At 52.1% G+C, this 27,038-nt stretch overlaps 1 protein-coding gene across 4 annotated transcripts in view; it reads left to right on the top strand.

Annotated features, from left to right (window-relative positions):
* The window catches only part of CYB561D1 (cytochrome b561 family member D1), a 151,008-nt gene that overhangs the window by 34,607 nt on the left and 89,363 nt on the right, over window positions 1-27,038 (top strand). Inside the window, exons 3-4 of one of the 4 annotated variants that reach the window (XR_011282875.1) lie at window positions 6,077-9,478; window positions 9,872-10,167. Coding sequence is in view for 2 of the 4 variants with exons in the window: in XM_069633001.1 (XP_069489102.1) it covers window positions 6,077-6,580 (504 nt within the window). In the remaining 2 variants the exon portion in view is untranslated. Of the gene's footprint in view, window positions 1-6,076; window positions 10,168-27,038 lie in introns of those variants that run through there. The other 3 variants (XR_011282874.1, XM_069633002.1, XM_069633001.1) reach the window with 3 other exon arrangements.

Raw genomic sequence — 27,038 nt, 5'->3', positions numbered from 1 at the left:
CACCCTGTGTATGTGATGCTTGGATGTTCTTGCACCGTGTGTATGTGATGCTTGGATGTTCTTGCACCCTGTGCATGTGATGCTTGGATGTTCTTGCACCCTGTGCATGTGATGCTTGGATGTTCTTTCACCCTGTGCATGTGATGCTTGGATGTTATTGCACCATGTGATGCTTGGATGTTCTTGCACCCTGTGCATGTGATGCTTGGATGTTCTTGCACCCTGTGCATGTGATGCTTGGATGTTCTTGCACCCTGTGCATGTGATGCTTGGATGTTCTTGCACCCTGTGCATGTGATGCTTGGATGCAGGTGAACCCTGTGCATGTGATGCTTGGATGCACATGCACCCTGATGTGATGCGTGGATGCACTAGCACCCTGTGCATGTGATGCTTGGATGCTCTTGCACCCTGTGCATGTGATGCTTGGATGTTCTTGCACCCTGTGTATGTGATGCTTGGATGTTCTTGCACCCTGTGCATGTGATGCTTGGATGTTCTTGCACCCTGTGCATGTGATGCTTGGATGTTCTTGCACCCTGTGCATGTGATGCTTGGATGTTCTTGCACCATGTGCATGTGATGCTTGGATGTTCTTGCACCCTGTGCATGTGATGCTTGGATGTTATTGCACCATGTGATGCTTGGATGTTCTTGCACCCTGTGCATGTGATGCTTGGATGGACACGCAACCTGTGCATGTGATGCTTGGATGTTCTTGCACCCTGTGCATGTGATGCTTGGATGTTCTTGCACCCTGTGCATGTGATGCTTGGATGTTCTTGCACCCTGTGCATGTGATGCTTGGATGCAGGTGAACCCTGTGCATGTGATGCTTGGATGCACATGCACACTGTGCATGTGATGCGTGGATGCACTAGCACCCTGTGCATGTGATGCTTGGATGTTCTTTGACCATGTGCATGTGATGCTTGGATGTTCTTGCACCCTGTGCATGTGATGCTTGGTTTGTTTTGGCACCCTGTGCATGTGATGCTTGGATGCACATGCACCCTGTGCATGTGATGCTTGGATGTTCTTGCACCCTGTGCATGTGATGCTTGGATGCTCTTGCATCCTGTGCATGTGATGCTTGGATGCTCTTGCATCCTGTGCATGTGATGCTTGGATGCTCTTGCATCCTGTGCATGTGATGCTTGGATGCTCTTGCATCCTGTGCATGTGATGCTTGGATGTTCTTGCATCCTGTGCATGTGATGCTTGGATGTTCTTGCATCCTGTGCATGTGATGCTTGGATGTTCTTGCACCCTGTGCATGTGATGCTTGGATGCACATGCACCATGTGCATGTGATGCTTGGATGCACATGCACCCTGTGCATGTGATGCTTGGATGCACATGCACCCTGTGCATGTGATGCTTGGATGTTCTTGCACCCTGTGCATGTGATGCTTGGATGCACTAGCACCATGTGCATGTGATGCTTGGATGCTCTTGCACCCTGTGCATGTGATGCTTGGATGTTCTTGCACCCTGTGCATGTGATGCTTGGATGTTTTTGCACCCTGTGCATGTGATGATTGGATGCACATGCACCCTGTGCATGTGATGCTTGGATGTTCTTGCACCCTGTGCATGTGATGCTTGGATGCTCTTGCATCCTGTGCATGTGATGCTTGGATGTTCTTGCATCCTGTGCATGTGATGCTTGGATGTTCTTGCACCCTGTGCATGTGATGCTTGGATGCACATGCACCCTGTGCATGTGATGCTTGGATGCACATGCACCCTGTGCATGTGATGCTTGGATGCACATGCACCCTGTGCATGTGATGCTTGGATGCACATGCACCCTGTGCATGTGATGCTTGGATGCACATGCAACCTGTGCATGTGATGCTTGGATGCACATGCAACCTGTGCATGTGATGCTTGGATGTTCTTGCAACCTGTGCATGTGATGCTTGGATGTTCTTGCACCCTGTGCATGTGATGCTTGGATGCACTAGTACCATGTGCATGTGATGCTTGGATGCTCTTGCACCCTGTGCATGTGATGCTTGGATGTTCTTGCACCCTGTGCATGTGATGCTTGGATGTTCTTACACCCTGTGCATGTGATGCTTGGATGTTCTTGCATCCTGTGCATGTGATGCGTGGATGCACATGCACCCTGTGCATGTGATGCTGGGATGTTCTTGCACCCTGTGCATGTGCTGCTTGGATGTTCTTGCACCCTGTGCATGTGATGGTTGGATGTTGATGCTTGGATGTTATTGCACCCTGTGCATGTGATGCTTGGATGTTCTTGCATCCTGTGCATGTGATGCTTGAATGTTCTTGCACCCTGTGCTTGTGATGCTTGGATGGACACGCAACCTGTGCATGTGATGCTTTGATGTTCTTGCATCCTGTGCATGTGATATTTGGATGCAGGTGAACCCTGTGCATGTGATGCTTGGATGTTCTTGCACCCTGTGCATGTGATGCTTGGATGTTCTTGCATCCTGTGCATGTGATATTTGGATGCAGGTGAACCCTGTGCATGTGATGCTTGGATGTTCTTTCACCCTGTGCATGTGATGCTTGGATGCTCTTGCACCCTGTGCATGTGATGCTTGGATGCACTAGAACCCTGTGCATGTGATGCTTGGATGCACTAGAACCCTGTGCATGTGATGCTTGGATGGACACGCACCCTGTGCATGTGATGCTTGGATATTCTTGCACCCTGTGCATGTGATGCTTGGATATTCTTGCACCCTATGCATGTAATGCTCAGTTGCATGGGGCTGTTTCTTTGAAATCTCAGAATTATTTTAAGTTACTTTTCTGTTTGTGGTGTTGATTATTCAGACCAAAATTTCAAAGCCTATAATTTAAAAAAAAATTAAAATAAGATGGGCTTCCACTCAGGAGGTAATTAAATAAATAGTAAGCAGTGCTTTCAGAAGCACACTCCCTCCAGGGACAACATTTTCTGTCCCTCAGTCTTGGAATTCTCCACTGCCAAGGATTCTTGTGGACATATTTATATATGACATGACGTGACCGTTTCTGGGGCCTTGGCCTCTCCACCCCTAGAAGGGACAGGTTCTTTGCATTATACCAATCTTCTGAGGGTGGCTCAGAGTTGGACTCGCCACTAGCCATGTGATGAGTGATAATCCACTCTTGTGGAGTAGAGTCAGTGTGCATTGTGGATGCGAGGAACTTCAATTCACGAGAATGTAAGCCTGTCTAGTAGTCCATCCAAGATAAGAGGTGACATGCTCTCTATCCTGACATTCTCTTCTAGGTATCCAGACTTGGATAAGCCCTTCCCCGCCAGTCTCCTGAGTTTAGGAGAACATAAACGAGTTAGTACTGCTACTAGTAGGCTCAACCCAATTGCTTCCTCAAGGGATGAAAAACATTTTGGTTGTACTGGGGAACCTTCCTACTTATACTCAAGGAATATATCCCAAAGTTAGTTGCCCATGAAATTGTCAAGGAAGAAAAAACACACACAGAAGGGGCTGCATCGTAAATATACTTAATTGTATTAAGACAACAATGAAATTCTTGTATAAACACCTGCATGTACAACACATTACTGGACTAAAAAAGAAAACATATATTAGAGTCATAAACAGAGGAACAGCATCAGTCATATACTAGTCACGAGACTAGCGTGCTTAAAAGGAAAGACAAATTCACAACATAAACCATAAGAACAGCATATATAATGGACACATCTCTAGGTTTGCACCTAAAGTTATTGTTTTTTGTATCCAGATTCAAAATATCTGGTACATGGATTTTTATTAAATTGCGTAATACATCATGAATTATTCAAGTGCCTAGAAAGTTCTAATGGTCATACATCTGACTGGTCAATTTTGCGGGAAAAGTTAATTTATGCCTAGAGGTGACATGCTCTGTATCCTGCCAGTCTCCCGAGTGTACTCATGCCTAGAGGTAACAGGCTCTCTATCCTGCCAGTCTCCTGAGTGTATTCATACCGAGAGGTGATGGGTCCTGTATCCTGCCAGTCTCCTGCGTGTATTTATATCTAGAGGTGACAGGCTCTCTATCCTGCCAGTCTCCCGAGTGTATTCATGCCTAGAGGTGACATGCTCTGTATTCCCGCCAGTCTCCCGAGTGTATTCATGCCTAGAGGTGACAGGCTCTCTATCCTGCCAGTCTCCTGAGTGTATTCATGCCTAGAGGTGACATGCTCTGTATCCTGCCAGTCTCCTGCGTGTATTTATATCTAGAGGTGATGAGCTCTGTATCCTACTAGTCTCCTGAGTGTATTCATGCCTAGAGGTGACGGGCTCTCTATCCTGCCAGTCTCCCGAGTGTATTCATGCCTAGAGGTGACGGGCTCTCTATCCTGCCAGTCTCCCGAGTGTATTTATGCCTAGAGGTGATGGGCTCTGTAGCCTGCCAGTCTCCCGAGTGTATTCATGCCTAGAGGTGATGGGCTTTGTATCCTGCCAGTCTCCCGAGTGTATTCATGCCTAGAGGTGACAGGCTCTGTATCCTGCCAGTCTCCCGAGTGTACTCATGCCTAGAGGTAACAGGCTCTCTATCCTGCCAGTCTCCTGAGTGTATTCATACCGAGAGGTGATGGGTCCTGTATCCTGCCAGTCTCCTGCGTGTATTTATATCTAGAGGTGACAGGCTCTCTATCCTGCCAGTCTCCCGAGTGTATTCATGCCTAGAGGTGACATGCTCTGTATTCCCGCCAGTCTCCCGAGTGTATTCATGCCTAGAGGTGACAGGCTCTCTATCCTGCCAGTCTCCTGAGTGTATTCATGCCTAGAGGTGACATGCTCTGTATCCTGCCAGTCTCCTGCGTGTATTTATATCTAGAGGTGATGAGCTCTCTATCCTGCCAGTCTCCCGAGTGTATTCATGCCTAGAGGTGACGGGCTCTCTATCCTGCCAGTCTCCCGAGTGTATTTATGCCTAGAGGTGATGGGCTCTGTAGCCTGCCAGTCTCCCGAGTGTATTCATGCCTAGAGGTGATGGGCTTTGTATCCTGCCAGTCTCCCGAGTGTATTCATGCCTAGAGGTGACAGGCTCTGTATCCTGCCAGTCTCCCGAGTGTACTCATGCCTAGAGGTAACAGGCTCTCTATCCTGCCAGTCTCCTGAGTGTATTCATACCGAGAGGTGATGGGTCCTGTATCCTGCCAGTCTCCTGCGTGTATTTATATCTAGAGGTGACAGGCTCTCTATCCTGCCAGTCTCCCGAGTGTATTCATGCCTAGAGGTGACATGCTCTGTATTCCCGCCAGTCTCCCGAGTGTATTCATGCCTAGAGGTGACAGGCTCTCTATCCTGCCAGTCTCCTGAGTGTATTCATGCCTAGAGGTGACATGCTCTGTATCCTGCCAGTCTCCTGCGTGTATTTATATCTAGAGGTGATGAGCTCTGTATCCTACTAGTCTCCTGAGTGTATTCATGCCTAGAGGTGACGGGCTCTCTATCCTGCCAGTCTCCCGAGTGTATTCATGCCTAGAGGTGACGGGCTCTCTATCCTGCCAGTCTCCCGAGTGTATTTATGCCTAGAGGTGATGGGCTCTGTAGCCTGCCAGTCTCCCGAGTGTATTCATGCCTAGAGGTGATGGGCTTTGTATCCTGCCAGTCTCCCGAGTGTATTCATGCCTAGAGGTGACAGGCTCTGTATCCTGCCAGTCTCACGAATGTATTCATGCCTAGAGGTGACATGCTCTGTATCCTGCCAGTCTCACGAGTGTATTCATGCCTAGAGGTGACATGCTCTGTATCCTGCCAGTCTCCCGAGTGTATTCATGCCTAGAGGTGACATGCTCTGTATCCTGACAGTCTCCCGAGTGTATTCATGCCTAGAGGTGACGGGCTCTGTATCCTGCCAGGCTCACGAGTGTATTCATGCCTAGAGGTGAAGGGCTCTGTATCCTGCCAGTGTTCTCAGTTTATTCATACCTAGAGGTGACAGGCTCTGTATCCTGCCAGTGTTTTCAGTTTATTTACACCTAGAGGTGACGGGTGGTTGGCCCCTGGATGCATGCCCCCCTCACGTGCAGGTGACAGGCTGTGTGGCTGCGCTCCTCTGATGCACCCTCTGCTCTCTTTGTTTCCAGTACCACCTCACCCTGACGGAAGCCATCCTCCTCTTCTCGTCGGAGAATTCGCCTTTTTGCTTCTGCTCTCGCAAGGCCAAGGTGCGCCTGCATTGGCTGGGGCAGGGCACGGTGATGCTCTGCGCTGCTGTGGGCCTTTTCTACGTTGTGTCGAGCAAGAACTGGAGCGAGCTTCCTCACTTCGTGTCCTGGCACAGCGTGCTGGGGATGGGCACACTTGCAGCCACCTGCGGGCAGGCCCTGCTGGGCATGCTCCTTCTGTGCCCGCAGCTGGTCCGGATCTCGTCGGTGGCACGCCTGAAGCTGTACCACGTCACCTGCGGACTGATCGTCTACCTGCTGGCCACGTCCACTCTCCTGCTGGGCATCTCGTCAGACTGGTTCCAGGCCCAAATTAAAGGGGTGGCCTGGTACATCTGCCTGGCGCTGCCCCTCTACCCTGCCCTCGTTATCATGAACCAGGCGCTGAATGTTTACCTCCCGAAGAAAAAGGTGCAGACCTGACTTCCTAATGGTGCAGCGTGCAGGCGCTTCTGCGGTGCATCCCTTGGGTGCAGGTGCAGACCTGACTTCCTATTGGTGCAGCGTGCAGGCGCTTCTGCGGTGCTTCCCTTGGGTGCAGGTGCAGACCTGACTTCCTATTGGTGCAGCGTGCAGGCGCTTCTGCGGTGCATCCCTTGGGTGCAGGTGCAGACCTGACTTCCTATTGGTGCAGCGTGCAGGCGCTTCTGCGGTGCTTCCCTTGGGTGCAGGTGCAGACCTGTCCCTTGGGTGCAGGTGCAGACCTGACTTCCTATTGGTGCCGCGTGCAGGCGCTTCTGCGGTGCTTCCCTTGGGTGCAGGTGCAGACCTGACTTCCTATTGGTGCAGCATGCAGGCGCTTCTGCGGTGCTTCCCTTGGGTTCATTCCTTTACGCCTCTCCTACTCACCCCTCTGACCATTCCTTTCTCTCTCCCCGCCTCCTTCCCATTCCCCACACCATCTCTCCCTTTCCGCCCTACTCCTTATCACACTCCCTTGGTGCCGCTCCCCCTCTGTGTCTCCCAGTCTCTCCCCTCCTTGTTCTCTTCTGCTGTCACACCCCCATCTCACGCCGCCTCTTGGCCCTTCATACCTGTGTGTGTTTTCTCGGGTGCTTCGCTATCAACAGTGCGCTGTTGGAATTGGACACCATATAGTGTGTAATGGGTGTGACTATGTCATCCCTTTGTGTGTTAAGCCTCCTATTGTTCAACATGGGACCACTTTTTAGTTTGTTTATCATGCGTGAATTACTCCCTAAACCCAGGTCCCAGAGGTGAGTGATGCCACACCTTGCAGTGGGTGTGTGCTTCCATGTGAGTGACCACATCCCCCCCACTATTTGCTGGGTGTGGCCACTCCCAGATGGGTGACCCGTCCTATTTTGGAGTTTCTGTGTATGCCACTCGCATTGCGTGTGTGTGTGTGTTTGTTTGCAACCCCATCACATGTGTTGTGTGTTTGAACTCACAGTTTATCATGCGTTGCCTCTCATAGACTGTGTCTGCATGGAACACACTCACCTTGTCGTGTTTTTCTTGTGCTTGTGTGAAGCGCTTTCAGGGTCTAAGTGACTTTTCTAGCTGTTACTGTCCGGGACCTGCAGGGAGGGAGCCAGGGGCGCCTTAGATACGGGCCCAGGCTGCAGAGCAGACCCCTGCTGCACACTCTGCTGCAGTGGTGGTGCACAAGGCTGCGGGAAGCAGCTGCCTCCTGTGGGAGGAGTGCCACGAGCCCCTGCGGTATTTATTCGTGGTGGCGGAAGAGGCAGTGAATGAGGAGAGCCCCACCGTGTGGCTCTCTGCTGCTGGGTGCGATTCTGCGCACACATGCGCAGACTTTGCTGAAACTCCTCCCAAGCTCCATGGATCCTGCAGGGGTTTGTCCGCTACAGACTTTCAGAAGTTGGAGATGCGGAACTCGTCCTGTTCCTTGGAATGGGCTATAGAATGGCCCGATGGACCATTGTGTGGAGGTTAAATAGCTCAGACTCACAGATTTAATTTCATATGACAGGCCCAGTGGCTTCACCAAGTCTGAGATGCAGTGACTGTCCGATAAGCCATAACGTAGGCGCAAAACCTTCCTTCCCGGTACCTGTATCGGTATGTATATGGCATTTATAACGCGCCTATGCACACGTGTTTCAAGGCGCAACGAGGCAAGGGAGGGGAACAGAGGGAAGACAGAGACAGCGATCTTACTAGGCCACGTGCCATTGAGATCGCGCAAGTGCAGCGGCAGGGGAGGGGAACAGAGGGAAGACAGAGACAGCGATCTTACTAAGCCAGGTGACATTGAGATCGCGCAAGTGTAGAGGCAGGGGAGGGGAACAGAGGAAAGACAGAGACAGCGATCTTACTAGGCCACGTGCCATTGAGATCGCCCAAGTGCAGCGGCAGGGGAGGGGACAGAGGGAAGACAGAGACAGCGATCTTACTAGGCCAGGTGACATTGAGATCGCGCAAGTGTAGAGGCAGGGGAGGGGAACAGAGGGAAGACAGAGACAGCGATCTTACTAGGCCACGTGCCATTGAGATCGCGCAAGTGCAGGGAAGGGGAACAGAGGGAAGACAGAGACAGCGATCGTAATAGGCCAAGTGACATTGAGACCGCGCAAGTGCAGCGGCAGGGGAGGAGAACAGAGGGAAGACAGAGACAGCGATCGTAATAGGCCAAGTGACAGTGAGATCGCACAAGTGCAGCGGCAGGGGAGGGAAGACAGAGACAGCGATCGTAATAGGCCAAGTGACATTGAGATTGCCCAAGTGCAGCGGCAGGGGAGGGGAACAGAGGGAAGACAGAGACAGCGATCTTACTAGACCAGGTGACATTGAGATCGCGCAAGTGTAGAGGCAGGGGAGGGGAACAGAGGGAAGACAGAGACAGCGATCTTACTAGGCCACGTGCAATTGAGATCGCGCAAGTGCAGCGGCAGGGGAGGGGAACAGAGGGAAGACAGAGACAGCGATCGTAATTGGCCAAGTGACAGTGAGATCGCACAAGTGCAGCGGCAGGGGAGGGGAACAGAGGGAAGACAGAGACAGCGATCGTAATAGGCCAAGTGACATTGAGATCGCCCAAGTGTAGAGGCAGGGGAGGGGAACAGAGGGAAGACAGAGACAGCGATCTTACTAGGCCACGTGCAATTGAGATCGCGCAAGTGCAGCGGCAGGGGAGGGGAACAGAGGGAAGACAGAGACAGCGATCGTAATTGGCCAAGTGACAGTGAGATCGCACAAGTGCAGCGGCAGGGGAGGGGAACAGAGGGAAGACAGAGACAGCGATCGTAATTGGCCAAGTGACAGTGAGATCGCACAAGTGCAGCGGCAGGGGAGGGGAACAGAGGGAAGACAGAGACAGCGATCGTAATAGGCCAAGTGACATTGAGATCGCCCAAGTGTAGAGGCAGGGGAGGGGAACAGAGGGAAGACAGAGACAGCGATCTTACTAGGCCACGTGCAATTGAGATCGCGCAAGTGCAGCGGCAGGGGAGGGGAACAGAGGGAAGACAGAGACAGCGATCGTAATTGGCCAAGTGACAGTGAGATCGCACAAGTGCAGCTGCAGGGGAGGGGAACAGAGGGAAGACAGAGACAGCGATCGTAATTGGCCAAGTGACAGTGAGATCGCACAAGTGCAGCGGCAGGGGAGGGGAACAGAGGGAAGACAGAGACAGCGATCGTAATTGGCCAAGTGACAGTGAGATCGCACAAGTGCAGAGGCAAGGGAGGGAACCAGGGAAGACAGAGACAGCGATCTTACTATGCCAGGTGACATTGAGATCATGAGGCTGAGTCAAGCGCAGGGGGATCTACTGGGAAGCTGGTTCTGTGTGAGACCCCAGGAAATGACCAAGTCCAATGTGATTGTAAGGGTAACCTTACATCTCGAATCGTCTCTCGCATACCCAGAAGTCTCTGAACCCCCTTGTAGGGGTACTTGACCTGTGCACGGTGCCCCCTTCTACCTGTCCTCTTGTATTGACTTGCTGCACTGGACCCTGATCACAACGGTCTTGTTTCTGCAACATAGTGTGATTGATAATACATCTATATTTTGATATAAACACCCATTGTCTGTCTCTTTGTTCTGTTGGAGACACTGATCTCCTGCTTCCTTAAGCCATATATGTTGTATTCACCATGAAGCCGGGCATCTTTGCAGACCGTGTGTTCTCTCCTTAGTACGAAGAAGGCAGGCACCTGCTTGAAGTCTGCTGCCTGTGATGGGTGACTGGTTTGGCATGATGTCAGCTGGCTCCTGAAGGTAAGGTGTTGAAGGTGGGAACCAGGCATCCAGACATCATGACGAGGACAGGAGCCTCCTGTGAGAAGCAAGGCCTGGAGCTGGGTCAGAAGCATGAGGCTGGCACGGTGGTGGCATGTTTAAACAATTAGCTTTATTTAAAGTAAAGGAAAAGAAGGAACTCCCACCTTTCCCTATGTCTAAGAGGGGCTTTCCCAGCCTCAACTGAGCAATGAGGGCCTGTCAGAATGGTATCCACCATCTCGTGTCCAAACCTATGTCCAACCCGTACACTATAAACTATACTAAAACAGGATGGTTAAAGAATGACGCTCTTCTTCCTCACAGGAATGTCTGCCACCAAAAAAGCACATCAAAAGTCTTTGGGGTTTTGCTCCTACTCCAGGGTTTCACCGATGTGCAACAAAAACAAAGTCTCTTGGTCTCAGAATTCCCATTATACCATTTGGGATGGTTCCCTTCCCCAGGCGTGTGACCATGTAAAAGTTCCCTTCCGCCCCCCTGGCTTCTTCCTTTTCTTTCACAAGCACCAAGAGGAGGCCTCCCCTTCTCTTGTCTTCATACAACGTATATCTCATAGTTCTCAATATTAGGGGGATGAGTCCCTCCCCCTAATTTTGCTCAGGCTTCCTGGGAAGATCACAACGCCAGGGGAGATGGTTTCCGTCCCCTGGTCTTTCTCCTGCTTTCACTAACTTCATAGTCACCTTGGTTCCCCAGTCCTTCGGGTACTGCGACTGTGAAGAACAAGGATGATGCTTGCTCCCTTGTGGGTGCAGGTCCCAGACTCACACTGATGGACTGGGTTCACTATCCTGCCAAGTCTTCCTCTTGCTTTCATAAAACTCCCACAGTCACCTTGTTTCCCCAGTCCTTTGGGTACTGTGACTATGAAGAGCAGTGAGGATGCTTGCTTCTTTATGTGTGCGGGTCCCATACTCGCACTACCAGACTTGGTTCACCATCCTGCCAAGTCTTTCCTGGATTTTCACAACACAAATGTCTGTTGCCTTAATCCAGGGTTCCAAACCCAATAACTTGCTTCTTCAAATTGGCTGCACCACGCTCTAGGGGCCCCGGCACCTCCCTGTCCGTCTGCATACCTTGACTCGTGGTTCGTGATGGTCTCGGATCTCCCTGGATACCTGTGGTCTGCCGCAGGGTTTCCTCTTCTCTCCGTGTCCTTCTCAGAACTGCGGCCACTCCACACTGTTAGTCTTCCTCTGGTCGGCGTAGCACCTTCTCCCCACGCGTACCGACCTGCAGGGAGGTCAGGAGTTTCACCTTCTTTGCTTGTTGAGCGGTCCTGCTCCACTGGACCAGCTCTGCAGCAGCTTTCTCCCCTCTGGGCTTCCCAGTCTGCCACCTGGCTCCACCAGGTCAAGCTGGATCTCTAGTTCCTTCAGGGAGGGCTAGACTCTTTGTCAAGTCCTTTAGAGAGGGATTCTCTTGGGCTTCCCCCAGTCCTTAGCACTTCACCGACGTGCAAAGGTTCCCCCTCTCCCTAGCAGGGGCTCTGGTCTACAGCCCCGTGCCCTGCAGCATCATTCCCTGTGCCTTGCTCCTCCATGGTGGGCTTGGCAACACTTCCTGATTTCCTTCCTCTATTTCAACTACTGTTGACCCAATGGGAAACCGGCAACAAGTAGACCGCTCACGGTGGTTCCCGTTGGTAATCTCCATGCCAACGCACCTCTCCCTCGCCCAATACTGATCTTACGGTGCCTCCTTGTCACAGTACTGGGAACGGGATCTTGACTTGGGTAGTTCCTATTCTTCCCTGTCCCAGTACTTACTAGCACAATGTTGGGGTGATAACTCATGGCCCTATTAGCAATGGGGTTGTTGTTAAGGTTGTAGGAAGGGGGTCTGGGGTCAGGGGATTAGCTGGGATACTGCGTTCCCCCGATATGTTAGTCACTGGTCCCACAGGGTTTTTTCCCCTCCCATGAGATCCACTCGCTGAGTACCACCCCCAGGGGTTCTGTCGGGTAGCGGCCTCACCTCCCTGCCTCTTGGGAAAGGGCTCCCCTATGGAAGCAGTGAGAATACCCTGGGACTTGTCACACTATGCAAAATATTTGGGGTGAAAAACCAATGCGGAGGCAAACTGAGCAGGAAGGAATCCGGAACAGGAGACTAGGGGTAGAAGGGAAAGAGCAGGTGAGGAAACACAAGGGAACGAGGCGCAGGGAACTATGCGACTCCTGCAGTGTGATACCGAGGCTCACCCTTGTTCCCAGTAGGACCTAATGTCTGTGCTTCATTGTGCATACCTGTAACCAGATAACTCGTCCCCGCTTATGCATGGTGGAGGAAATATGGCAGCGGCCATTGCACACGATTGCGTCTCTCAGAGGCGTGCATATCTCTGCAAAAAGACTTCACATCTTATTCGGGTGCAGAGCTCTCCCTCAGGATAAAGCATCCAGGGCACAGGTAGTGTATTTGTAATAGTAGGGACCTGTTTGCTGGCCGTAGTGACACTGTGCCCCCTTGAATACCCCATGGTGCACCTGGTTTAAAGGGATGGTGTATGTATAACTGCCCATCAAGCGGGGAGTGTGGGCAAAGGAGGCCTGCTCCCAGGACCTGTCGCAGGCGGCATAGCCTTTCCAGTCCACTAGGAAGTATCGGTCCTATACCTTATATTCAGACTTCCCATCGGTGGCTATCGGGCCCGGTCTCTGAACGTGACTCCCAACGCGATTAGGGATGTGGTGCTTGGGAAGGTTTATGTGGAAAACAGGATGTATATTCCAGGCAGGACCGGGTCGCTCCTGGAGATCAACACTGAATTCATCCTAAAAGGACAGAGAGAGCGGCCCCTTTTCATGAGTAAATTATGTACAGAGATATTCTTTGGGGATAAGTAGGGGCAGGACTTCTTGATTTGTCTGCTTGATGTTTCGGAGTTAGCTTGTTCAGTTCCAAAGTGGGCTATGCAATGGTTTTCCTGGATAGCAGATGGAACAGAGCTCGAGTGATAGCTGCAGTTGGCATGACCTTGTGGTACACATAGTTACTGAAATAAGGACTGTATCCTGTCAGAGAGTGGGCAGCATTGTTGTAGTTTACTTCAGCTGGATCCAAGGAATCATGCCAGTCAGATTGTAAGGCATTGGTAGCACCCAAGATACTGTTGCAGGATCTGGTTAGTTCATTCGGGCTGCCTGTTCGTTTGCAGATGGGACTGGGAGAGTTGCAGAAGGCCGTCAAAAAATGGCAAATGAATTGGGATCCTCGGACCAATATCATTTTTTGCTGAAAGTCGGTGCTGGAATGCTCTTGCCATAATGGCAGTTTTTTCAAAGCTATAAAATATGCCTTTTTTGTAAAACAATCCACGACCCACATTATGCAGGCACCGGGGCGTAAAAACACAAACACAAGTTACAGACGTGTAATTCTACAGGACGAAGCAGGCCCTAACCTGACAGATCTCAACTGGGCAGGAAGCCGACCCCTTGCTTGAAAATATGTGTTTTCAAGCTTTTCCTAAAAGCTATGTAATTGGGTTCCAATCTGAGACAATGTGGAAGGTGGTTCCATTTGTGGCAATGCTCTCGCCAGCCGTTGGATCATTTGTGAGCTGAAACTGAGATCTGACCCAGAATCTCTGATCTTAGAGAGCGCTTGGGCCCATATCGGGTGATTCTTTCCATTGTGTACACCGGATCCTTCCCGTGGAGGCATCGATGTGCCAGAATCCTGTCCTCCACAGTCAGCCAGTGCAAGGCTCTTCTACCCACTGTCATGTGTTCTTAATTTTTACTGCTTTGACTGCGTTATGTTCCAAGACTTGGCATTTTGCTTTGCAGTTCTTGTTTGCGCCTAGCAATAGCGTGCTACCATAGTCAAGACGAGACGAGACGAGACGGTGGCCCTTGCGATAGTGGCGCAATTCTCTTTACTCAGGAAGGGTTGTATTGCTCTGAGGAGGCGTAGATAATACAGGCAGTTCTTATGTAAGTATTGGACCTGTGCCTCTGCACCCATTGAGGCTTCCAGGAAGAGCCCGCGCGTTTTCATTTTCCCCGAGACCGGGATGGGGGAGCCCTTGATGTTGATGGAATCATATTCTGGTCCCAACTTGCCATGAGCCTGGTGAGATCCAAAAATCATAACCTCTTTTTTATGGCCATTAAGGCACATCCTGTTTTTCCCATCCATTTCTCAATGGTGTTGTATAACATCGCCACTTTAGCCCTATCCTTGATGTAATTGCCACTCATTTCCCCCATCAATTGGGTGTCCTCTGTGTAGTTCGTAAAGTATGCTCCGATTTCCTCGAGCACTACACAGAGACACCTCATATAGAGGTTGAACAAGAGTGGTGACAGGCACGCCCCCTGCGGGACACCAGACAAAATAGGAGCCTCTTTAGAAGGGAAGCTCACATTGCTGTCATTCCTACTGTCTGTACGAGGGAAGCTTGCACTACTTCTGTAGTTCTTGCGGTTGGTGTGTGAGGGAAGCTCACACTGCTGTGATTCCTACTGTCTGCATGAGGGAAGCTCGCACTGATGCTGCAGTTCCTGCTGTGTGTGTGAGTGAAGCTCGCACTGCTGTCATTCCTACTGTCTGCATGAGGGAAGCTTGCACTGCTTCTGCGGTTCCTGCTGTGTGTCTGGGGGAATCTCGCACTGCTGTCATTCCTACTGTCTGCATGAGGGAAGCTTGCACTGCTGCTGCGGTTCTTGCCGTGTGTGAGGGAAGCTTGCACTGCTATCATTCCTACTGTCTGCATGAGGGAAGCTTGCACTGCTGCTCCTGCTGCATATGTGAGGGGAGCTTGCACTGCTGTCATTCCTACTCTCTGCATGAGGGAAGCTTGCACTGCGCCTGCTGTTCCTACTGTGTATGTGAGGGAAGCTTGCACTGCTGTCATTCCTACTTTCTGTGCACGAGGGAAGCTTGCACTGATGCTGCGGTTCCTGCTCTGTGCGAGGGAAGCTTGCACTGCTGTCATTCCTACTGTCTGCACGAGGGAAGCTTGCACTGCGGCTGCGGTTCCTGCTGTGTCTCTGGGGGAAGCTTGCACTGCTGTCATTCCTACTGTCTGCATGAGGGAAGCTTGCACTGATGCTGCAGTTCCTGCTGTGTGTGTGTGAGGGAAGCTCACACTGCTGTCATTCCTACTGTCTGCACGAGGGAAGCTTGCACTGCGGCTGCGGTTCCTGCTGTGTCTCTGGGGGAAGCTTGCACTGCTGTCATTCCTACTGTTTGCATGAGGGAAGGTTGCACTGATGCAGCAGTTCCTGCTGTGTGTGTGTGAGGGAAGCTCACACTGCTGTCATTCCTACTGTTTGCACTGCGGCTGCTGTTCCTACTGTGTATGTGAGGGAAGCTCGCACTGTTGTCATGCCTACTGTCTGCATGAGGGAAGCTTGCACTGCTGCTGCTGTTCCTACTGTTTGTGAGGGAAGCTCGCACTGCTGCCATTCCTACTGTCTGCATGAGGGAAGCGTGCACTGCTGCTGCGGTTCTTGCTGCGTATGTGAGGGAAACGTGCACTGCTGTCATTCCTACTGTCTGCATGAGGGAAGCTTGCATGCTTCTGCGGTTCCTGCTGTGTGTGTGTGAGGGAAGCTCGCAGCACTGTCGTTCCAACTGTGCACGAAGGATGCTTGCACTGCTGCTGCAGTTCTTGCTGTGTGTGAGGGGAGTTTGCACTGCTGTCATTTCTACTGTCTGCATGAGGGAAGCTTGCACTGCTTCTGCGGTTCCTGCTTTGTGTCTGGGGGGAAGCTTGCACTGCTGTCATTCCTACTGTCTGCACGAGGGTAGCTTGCACCGCTTCTGTAGTTCCTGCTGTGTGTGTGTGAGGGAAGCTCACACTGCTGTGATTCCGACTGTCTGCACGAGGGAAGCTTGCATTGATTCTGCGGTTCCTGCGTTGTGTCTGGTGGAAGCTTGCACTGCTGTCATTCCTACTGTCTGCACGAGAAAAGCTTGCATAGCTTCTGTGGTTCCTGCTGTGTGTCTTGGGGAAGCTCGCACTGCTGTCATTCCTACTGTCTGCATGAGGGAAGCTTGCACTGCGGATGCTGTTCCTACTGTGTATGTGAGGGAAGTTCGCACTGCTGTCATTCCTACTGTCTGCATGAGGGAAGCTCGCACTGATGCTGCAGTTCCTGCTGTGTGTGTGTGAGTGAAGCTCGCACTGCTGTCATTCCTAATGTCTGCATGAGGGAAGCTTGCACTGATGCTGCAGTTCCTGCTGTGTGTGTCTGGGGGAAGCTCGCACTGCTGTCATTCCTACTTTCTGCATATGGGAAGCTTGCACTGCTGCTGGGGTTCTTGCCGTGTGTGAGGGAAGCTCGCACTGCTGTTCCTGCTGCATATTTGAGGGGAGCTTGCACTGCTGTCATTCCTACTCTGCACGAGGGAAGCTTGCAATGATGCTGCGGTTCCTGCTCTGTGCGAGGGAAGCTTGCACTGCTGTCATTCCTACTGTCTGCATGAGGGAAGCTTGCACTGCGCCTGCTGTTCCTACTGTGTATGTGAGGGAAGCTTGCACTGCTGTCATTCCTACTGTCTGCATGAGGGAAGCTTGCACTGCGCCTGCTGTTCCTACTGTGTATGTGAGGGAAGCTTGCACTGCTGTCATTCCTACTGTCTGCATGAGGGAAGCTTGCACTGCGCCTGCTGTTCCTACTGTTTGTGAGGGAAGCTCGCACTGCTGCCATTCCTACTGTCTGCATGAGGGAAGCGTGCACTGATGCTGCGGTTCTTGCTGCGTATGTGAGGGAAACTCGCACTGCTGTCATTCCTACTGTCTGCATGAGGGAAGCTTGCACTGCTTCTGCGGTTCCTACTGTGTATGTGAGGGAAGCTCGCACTGCTGCCATTCCTACTGTCTGCATGAGGGAAGCTTACACTGCGTCTGCTGTTCCTACTGTGTATGTGAGGGAAGCTCGCACTGCTGTCATTCCTACTGTCTGCATGAGGGAAGCTTGCACTGTGGCTGCTGTTCCTACTGTGTATGTGAGGGAAGCTCGCACTGCTGTCATTCCTACTGTCTGCATGAGGGAAGCTTGCACTGATGCTGCAGTTCCTGCTGTGTGTGTGAGGGAAGCTCGCACTGCTATCATTCCTACTCTCTGCATGAGGGAAGCTTGCACTGCGCCTGCTGTTCCTACTGTGTATGTGAGGGAAGCTTGCACTGCTGTCATTCCTACTTTCTGTGCACGAGGGAAGCTTGCACTGATGCTGCGGTTCCTGCTCTGTGCGAGGGAAGCTTACACTGCTGTAATTCCTACTGTCTGCATGAGGGAAGCTTGCACTGCGCCTGCTGTTCCTACTGTGTATGTGAGGAAAGCTTGCACTGCTGTCATTCCTACTGTCTGCACGAGGGAAGCTTGCACTGCGGCTGCGGTTCCTGCTGTGTCTCTGGGGGAAGCTTGCACTGCTGTCATTCCGACTGTCTGCATGAGGGAAGCTTGCACTGATGCTGCAGTTCCTGCTGTGTGTGTGTGAGGGAAGCTCACACTGCTGTCATTCCTACTGTCTGCACGAGGGAAGCTTGCACTGCTGCTGCGGTTCTTGCTGCGTATGTGAGGGAAACTTGCACTGCTGTCATTCCTACTGTCTGCATGAGGGAAGCTTGCATGCTTCTGCGGTTCCTGCTGTGTGTGTGTGTGAGGGAAGCTCGCAGCACTGTCATTCCAACTGTCTGCACGAAGGATGCCTGCACTGCTGCTGCAGTTCTTGCTGTGTGTGAGGGAAGTTTGCACTGCTGTTATTTCTACTGTCTGCATGAGGGAAGCTTGCACTGCTTCTGCGGTTCCTGCTTTGTGTCTGGGGGGAAGCTTGCACTGCTGTCATTCCTACTGTCTGTACGAGGGTAGCTTGCACTGCTTCTGTAGTTCCTGCTGTGTGTGTGTGAGGGAAGCTCACACTGCTGTGATTCCGACTGTCTGCACGAGGGAAGCTTGCATTGCTTCTGCGGTTCCTGCTTTGTGTCTGGGGGAAGCTTGCACTGCTGTCATTCCTACTGTCTGCACGAGAAAAGCTTGCACTGCTTCTGTAGTTCCTGTTGTGTGTGAGGGAAGCTCACACTGCTGTGATTCCTACTGTCTGCACGAGGGAAGCTTGCACTGCTTCTGCGGTTCCTGCTGTGTGTCTTGGGGAAGCTCGCACTGCTGTCATTCCTACTGTCTGCATGAGGGAAGCTTGCACTGCGGATGCTGTTCCTACTGTGTATGTGAGGGAAGTTCGCACTGCTGTCATTCCTACTGTCTGCATGAGGGAAGCTCGCACTGATGCTGCAGTTCCTGCTGTGTGTGTGAGTGAAGCTCGCACTGCTGTCATTCCTACTGTCTGCATGAGGGAAGCTTGCGCTGCGGCTGCGGCTCCTGCTGTGTGTGTGTGAGGGAAGCATGCAGCGCTGTCATTCCTACTGTCTGCATGAGGTAAGCTTGCACTGATGCTGCAGTTCCTGCTGTGTGTGTCTGGGGGAAGCGCGCACTGCTGTCATTCCTACTTTCTGCATATGGGAAGCTTGCACTGCTGCTGGGGTTCTTGCCGTGTGTGAGGGAAGCTCACACTGCTGTCATTCCTACTGTCTGCATGAGGGAAGCTCGCACTGCTGTTCCTGCTGCATATTTGAGGGGAGCTTGCACTGCTGTGATTCCTACTCTCTGCACGAGGGAAGCTTGCACTGATGCTGCGGTTCCTGCTCTGTGCGAGGGAAGCTTGCACTGCTGTCATTCCTACTGTCTGCATGAGGGAAGCTTGCACTGCGCCTGCTGTTCCTACTGTGTATGTGAGGGAAGCTTGCACTGCTGTCATTCCTACTGTCTGCATGAGGGAAGCTTGCACTGCGGCTGCGGTTCCTACTGTCTGCATGAAGGAAGCTTGCACTGATGCTGCAGTTCCTGCTGTGTGTGTGTGAGGGAAGCTCACACTGCTGTCATTCCTACTGTTTGCACGAGGGAAGCTTGCACTGCGGCTGCTGTTCCTACTGTGTATGTGAGGGAAGCTCACACTGTTGTCATTCCTACTGTCTGCATGACGGAAGCTTGCACTGCTGCTGCTGTTCCTACTGTTTGTGAGGGAAGCTCGCACTGCTGCCATTCCTACTGTCTGCATGAGGGAAGCGTGCACTGATGCTGCGGTTCTTGCTGCGTATGTGAGGGAAACTTGCACTGCTGTCATTCCTACTGTCTGCATGAGAGAAGCTTGCACTGCTTCTGCGGTTCCTACTGTGTATGTGAGGGAAGCTCGCACTGCTGCCATTCCTACTGTCTGCATGAGGGAAGCTTGCACTGCGTCTGCTGTTCCTACTGTGTATGTGAGGGAAGCTTGCACTGCTGCCATTCCTACTGTCTGCATGAGGGAAGCTTGCACTGCGTCTGCTGTTCCTACTGTGTATGTGAGGGAAGCATGCAGCGCTGTCATTCCTACTGTCTGCATGAGGGAAGCTTGCGCTGCGGCTGCGGTTCCTGCTGTGTGTGTGAGGGAAGCATGCAGCACTGTCATTCCTACTGTCTGCATGAGGGAAGCTTGCGCTGCGGCTGCGGTTCCTGCTGTGTGTGTGAGGGAAGCATGCAGCGCTGTCATTCCTACTGTCTGCATGAGGGAAGCTTGCACTGATGCTGCAGTTCCTGCTGTGTGTGTGTGAGGGAAGCTCACACTGCTGTCATTCCTACTGTTTGCACGAGGGAAGCTTGCACTGCGGCTGCTGTTCCTACTGTGTATGTGAGGGAAGCTCGCACTGCTGTCATTCCTACTGTCTGCATGAGGGAAGCTTGCACTGATGCTGCAGTTCCTGCTGTGTGTGTGAGTGAAGCTCGCATTGCTGTCATTCCTACTGTCTGCATGAGGGAAGGTTGCACTGATGCTGCAGTTCCTGCTGTGTGTGTGTGAGGGAAGCTCACACTGCTGTCATTCCTACTGTTTGCACGAGGGAAGCTTGCACTGCGGCTGCTGTTCCTACTGTGTATGTGAGGGAAGCTCGCACTGCTGTCATTTCTACTGTCTGCACGAGGGAAGCTTGCACTGCAGCTGCTGTTCCTACTGTGTATGTGAGGGAAGCTCGCACTGCTGTCATTCCTACTGTCTGCTGAGGGAAGCTTGCACTGATGCTGCAGTTCCTGCTGTGTGTGTGAGGGAAGCTCGCACTGCTGCAATTCCTACTGTCTGCATGAGGGAAGCTTGCACTGCGCCTGCTGTTCCTACTGTGTATGTGAAGGAAGCTCGTACTGCTGTCATTCCTACTGTCTGCATGAGGGAAGCTTGCACTGCGTCTGCTGTTCCTACTGTGTATGTGAGGGAAGCATGCAGCGCTGTCATTCCTACTGTCTGCACGAGGGAAGCTTGCACTGATGCTGCAGTTCCTGCTGTGTGTGTGAGGGAAGCTCGCACTGCTGCAATTCCTACTGTCTGCATGAGGGAAGCTTGCACTGCGCCTGCTGTTCCTACTGTGTATGTGAAGGAAGCTCGTACTGCTGTCATTCCTACTGTCTGCATGAGGGAAGCTTGCACTGCGTCTGCTGTTCCTACTGTGTATGTGAGGGAAGCATGCAGCGCTGTCATTCCTACTGTCTGCACGAGGGAAGCTTGCACTGATGCTGCAGTTCCTGCTGTGTGTGTGAGGGAAGCTCGCACTGCTGTCATTCCTACTGTCTGCATGAGGGAAGCTTGCACTGATGCTGCAGTTCCTGCTGTGTGTGTGTGTGTGTGTTTTAGGAACCTTGCAATATCACCTCCCGTGTGTGGTGGGAATCTTGCACTAATGCTTCTGTGACATATATATATATATATATATATATATATATATGTATATATATATGTTCTACATTTTAGGGAAGCTTGCACTGCTCCTGCTGTGTGCACGAGGGAGGCTTCCACTGCTGCCATGCCTGCTGTGTTGTGTGCATGAGGGAATCTTGCACTGATGCTGCAGTTCCTGCTGTGTGTGTGTGAGGGAAGCTCACACTGCTGTCATTCCTACTGTTTGCACGAGGGAAGCTTGCACTGCTGCTGCTGTTCCTACTGTTTGTGAGGGAAGCTCGCACTGCTGTCATTCCTACTGTTTGCACGAGGGAAGCTTGCACTGCTGCTGCTGTTCCTACTGTTTGTGAGGGAAGCTCGCACTGCTGTCATTCCTACTGTTTGCACGACGGAAGCTTGCACTGCTGCTGCTGTTCCTACTGTTTGTGAGGGAAGCTCGCACTGCTGTCATTCCTACTGTTTGCACGAGGGAAGCTTGCACTGCTGCTGCTGTTCCTATTGTTTGTGAGGGAAGCTCGCACTGCTGTCATTCCTACTGTCTGCATGAGGGAAGCTCGCACTGATGCTGCGGTTCCTGATGTGTGTGTGTGAGGGACGCTCGCAGCGCTGTCATTCCAACTGTCTGCTTGAGGGAAGCTTGCACTGATGCTGCAGTTCCTGCTCTGTGCGAGGGAATCTTGCACTGCTGTCATTCCAACTGTCTGCACGAAGGATGCTTGCACTGCTGCTGCAGTTCTTGCTGTATGTGAGGGAAGCTCGCACTGCTGTCATTCCTACTGTCTGCATGAGGGAAGCTTGCACTGCGACTGCTGTTCCTACTGTGTATGTGAGGGAAGCTCGCACTGCTATCATTCCTACTGTCTGCATGAGGGAATCTTGCACTGATGCTGCAGTTCCTGGTGTGTATGTGAGGGAAGCTCGCACTGCTGTCATTCCTACTGTCTGCATGAGGGAAGCTTGCACTGCGGCTGCTGTTCCTACTGTGTATGTGAGGGAAGCTCACACTGTTGTCATTCCTACTGTCGGCATGAGGGAAGCTTGCACTGCTGCTGCTGTTCCTACTGTTTGTGAGGGAAGCTCGCACTGCTGCCATTCCTACTGTCTGCATGAGGGAAGCGTGCACTGCTGCTGCGGTTCCTGCTCTGTGCGAGGGAATCTTGCACTGCTGTCATTCCTACTGTCTGCATGAGGGAAGCTTGCACTGATGCTGCAGTTCCTGCTGTGTGTGTGTGAGGGAAGCTCACACTGCTGTCGTTCCTACTGTTTGCACGAGGGAAGCTTGCACTGCGGCTGCTGTTCCTACTGTGTATGTGAGGGAAGCTTGCACTGCTGTCATTCCTACTGTCTGCATGAGGGAAGCTTGCACTGATGCTGCAGTTCCTGCTGTGTGTGTGAGTGAAGCTCGCACTGCTGTCATTCCTACTGTCTGCATGAGGGAAGGTTGCACTGATGCTGCAGTTCCTGCTGTGTGTGTGTGTGAGGGAAGCTCACACTGCTGTCATTCCTACTGTTTGCACGAGGGAAGCTTGCACTGCGGCTGCTGTTCCTACTGTGTATGTGAGGGAAGCTCGCACTGCTGTCATTCCTACTGTCTGCACGAGGGAAGCTTGCACTGATGCTGCTGTTCCTACTGTGTATGTGAGGGAAGCTCGCACTGCTGTCATTCCTACTGTCTGCTGAGGGAAGCTTGCACTGATGCTGCAGTTCCTGCTGTGTGTGTGAGGGAAGCTCACACTGCTGTCATTCCTACTGTCTGCACGAGGGAAGCTTGCACTGCGGCTGCTGTTCCTACTGTGTATGTGAGGGAAGCTCGCACTGCTGTCATTCCTACTGTTTGCACGAGGGAACCTTGCGCTGCGGCTGCAGTTCCTGCTGTGTGTGTGAGGGAAGCATGCAGCGCTGTCATTCCTACTGTCTGCACGAGGGAAGCTTGCACTGATGCTGCAGTTCCTGCTGTGTGTGTGAGGGAAGCATGCAGCGCTGTCATTCCTACTGTCTGCACGAGGGAAGCTTGCGCTGCGGCTGCAGTTCCTGCTGTGTGTGTGTGAGGGAAGCATGCAGCGCTGTCATTCCTACTGTCTGCACGGGGGAAGCTTGCGCTGCGGCTGCGGTTCCTGCTGTGTGTGTGAGGGAAGCATGCAGCGCTGTCATTCCTACTGTCTGCATGAGGGAAGCTTGCCCTGCGGCTCCTGCTGTGTGTGTGAGGGAAGCATGCAGCGCTGTCATTTCTACTGTCTGCACGAGGGAAGCTTGTACTGATGCTGCTGCAGTTCCTGCTGTGTGTGTCTGGGGGAAGCTCGCACTGCTGTCATTCCTACTGTATGCATGAGGGAAGCTTGCACTGCGGCTGCTGTTCCTACTGTGTATGTGAGGGAAGCTCACACTGTTGTCATTCCTACTGTCTGCATGAGGGAAGCTTGCACTGCTGCTGCTGTTCCTACTGTTTGTGAGGGAAGCTCGCACTGCTGCCATTCCTACTGTCTGCATGAGGGAAGCGTGCACTGCTGCTGCGGTTCCTGCTCTGTGCGAGGGAATCTTGCACTGCTGTCATTCCTACTGTCTGCATGAGGGAAGGTTGCACTGATGCTGCAGTTCCTGCTGTGTGTGTGTGAGGGAAGCTCGCACTGCTGTCATTCCTACTGTCTGCATGAGGGATGCTCGCACTGCTGTCATTCCTACTGTTTGCACGAGGGAAGCTTGCACTGCGGCTGCTGTTCCTACTGTGTATGTGAGGGAAGCTCGCACTGCTGTCATTACTACTGTCTGCATGAGGGAAGCTTGCACTGATGCTGCAGTTCCTGCTGTGTGTGTGAGAGAAGCTCGCACTGCTGTCATTCCTACTGTCTGCACGAGGGAAGCTTGCACTGATGCTGCAGTTCCTGCTGTGTGTGTGAGAGAAGCTTGCACTGCTGTCATTCCTACTGTCTGCACGAGGGAAGCTTGCACTGATGCTGCAGTTCCTGCTGTGTGTGTGAGGGAAGCATGCAGCGCTGTCATTCCTACTGTCTGCACGAGGGAAGCTTGCGCTGCGGCTGCGGTTCCTGCTGTGTGTGTGAGGGAAGCATGCAGCGCTGTCATTCCTACTGTCTGCACGAGGGAAGCTTGCGCTGCAGCTGCTGTTCCTGCTGTGTGTCTGGGGGAAGCTCGCACTGCTGTCATTCCTACTGTCTGCACGAGGGAAGCTTGCGCTGCGGCTGCAGTTCCTGCTGTGTGTGTGAGGGAAGCATGCAGCGCTGTCATTCCTACTGTCTGCATGAGGGAAGCTTGCCCTGCGGCTCCTGCTGTGTGTGTGAGGGAAGCATGCAGCGCTGTCATTCCTACTGTCTGCACGAGGGAAGCTTGCACTGATGCTGCAGTTCCTGCTGTGTGTGTCTGGGGGAAGCGCGCACTGCTGTCATTCCTACTGTCTGCATGAGGGAAGCTTGCACTGCGGCTGCTGTTCCTACTGTGTATGTGAGGGAAGCTCACACTGGTGTCATTCCTACTGTCTGCATGAGGGAAGCTTGCACTGCTGCTGCTGTTCCTACTGTTTGTGAGGGAAGCTCGCACTGCTGCCATTCCTACTGTCTGCATGAGGGAAGCGTGCACTGCTGCTGTGGTTCCTGCTCTGTGCGAGGGAATCTTGCACTGCTGTCATTCCTACTGTCTGCATGAGGGAAGGTTGCACTGATGCTGCAGTTCCTGCTGTGTGTGTGTGAGGGAAGCTCGCACTGCTGTCATTCCTACTGTCTGCATGAGGGATGCTCGCACTGCTGTCATTCCTACTGTCTGCATGAGGGAAGCGTGCACTGCTGCTGCGGTTCCTGCTCTGTGCGAGGGAATCTTGCACTGCTGTCATTCCTACTGTCTGCATGAGGGAAGCGTGCACTGCTGCTGCGGTTCCTGCTCTGTGCGAGGGAATCTTGCACTGCTGTCATTCCTACTGTCTGCATGAGGGAAGCTTGCACTGCTGCTGCTGTTCCTACTGTTTGTGAGGGAAGCTCGCACTGCTGCCATTCCTACTGTCTGCATGAGGGAAGCGTGCACTGCTGCTGCGGTTCCTGCTGTGTGTGTGTGAGGGAAGCACGCAGCGCTGTCATTCCTACTGTCTGCATGAGGGAAGCGTGCACTGCTGCTGCGGTTCCTGCTGTGTGTGTGTGAGGGAAGCACGCACCGCTGTCATTCCTACTGTCTGCATGGGGGAAGCTTGCACTAATGCTGCTTGCTGTACATGATGTATATTTGAAAGAAATGTTCACTGCTGCTGCTTTACCGGCTGTGTGAGTGAGGGAAGCTTGCAGTCAGTGCTTTAAGTGGGATGTGAAATAGAGGGGGGCTTTAACAAGGGGCGTGGCTTAATTGGCTAGCAGGCAACTTTGGAATGGGCCGCGTGCTACAAGCAATTGCTTGGTGACAGGTGTTCTTGTTTTCATCCTGCTGTAATGGGTTCACTTGCCTGGGATTCACGTGTTCCAGAGGGCTTGGAAAGTCTTCTTGCGGCTGTTGAGTCGTTCGCTGAATAGGTATGGGCGATCTTGTCCAGTCGCAACCTTGCGAGCCCGAAATAGGTGTAAGGAAGGCAGAGTCCTTTAGGAGGAAAAGCATAGGCATGCAAACCCCAGCCGCAGGTTGAGGAAATGCGGCAGTACAGCCAGTTAAATGATGTCCAATCAAGTGCAATATCCAGCCGTGCAAAAAAGAATAACAGTGTCCAGAGCAAGGAAAGAAAAATAAGAGCATGAAGGAGAAAAAATCCAGGAACCAGGAAGGCAAGAAAAAGCACACAATAACAGGAGGGGGGGGGGGGAAGATAGCAAAACAAAAAGATAAGGAAACGGAGCAGAGCAGCAGCAGAAAAGACCAACATGACTCAGTAGTGGAGTAAGAACGGAGCAGCGTCACCTCTAGCAGGAGGAAGCCGAGGGTTGCGACGCACCGGCAACACCGAAGAGCTGACATAGGACATGCAGCCCGGCCGGCGCCATCTTGGAAACAACTAGACCCGCAATGGCCCCCCTAGTCTCCAGTGCTGCCAACTTGACCATTGAGCAGCAATGAGAGTGTGCCCCCTTCCGAGATGAGCAGGCCCAGGTTTCCGCGGCTGGCTGGCATGGAAGCGATGAAGGAGAAGAGATGCGCTAACATGTGAAGCAGGCTCCCAGATATTTCCAATGGAGAACATGCCTTCCATTCCACTAGATAAGGTAGTCTTTCTTCCCTTCCTATATCTGGAGTTACAGATGCCCGAAACTTCGTATATGTCACAGCTCTACCTCACTGATGAGCCCCAACAAGGCTGAAACACGTGCATGGGGTTGCTGTCGGTACTCTTGTTCAGAAGGGACTTGCCATAGCATTTCGGTGCTGAACTGCCCATGTGGACGGGACAAAGATTGATATGCAAATGGATATTTCCCATCTGTGAAAGGTACAGTGAGCAAAAAGCAGATGGCTGCGAACTCTCAAAGTGGTTATACACCACTGAACAGGTTATCATGCCTTGTTCTTTCGAGAGAAGGGCGCCTGCTACCTTTTTTGTATCATTATTGGAATAGCCTATGCACCCTGTTATCAGGCCTCCTGCCTTAATTTGGAATAGCCTATGCACCCTATTGTTAGGCCTATGCACCCTGCTGTTAGGCCCTCTACTTTAATTCTGGAATAGCCTATGCACCCTGTTGTTAGGCCCTCTACTTTAATTCTGGAATAACCTATGCACCGTGCTTTTATGCCTGCTGCCTCATTATTGGAATAGCCTTTGCACCGTGCTTTTATGCCTGCTGCCTCATTATTGGAATAACCTATGCACCGTGCTTTTATGCCTGCTACCTCATTATTGGAATAACCTATGCACCGTGCTTTTATGCCTGCTACCTCATTATTGGAATAGCCTTTGCACCGTGCTTTTATGCCTGCTGCCTCATTATTGGAATAACCTATGCACCGTGCTTT

This window comes from Ambystoma mexicanum, chromosome 13 (assembly GCF_040938575.1).
Source record: "Ambystoma mexicanum isolate Mex_15411 chromosome 13, UKY_AmexF1_1, whole genome shotgun sequence".
NCBI classification, from domain to species: domain Eukaryota; kingdom Metazoa; phylum Chordata; class Amphibia; order Caudata; family Ambystomatidae; genus Ambystoma; species Ambystoma mexicanum.
Note: the sequence above shows the minus strand (reverse complement) of the source record. Positions and strands in the feature narration are given on the sequence as shown.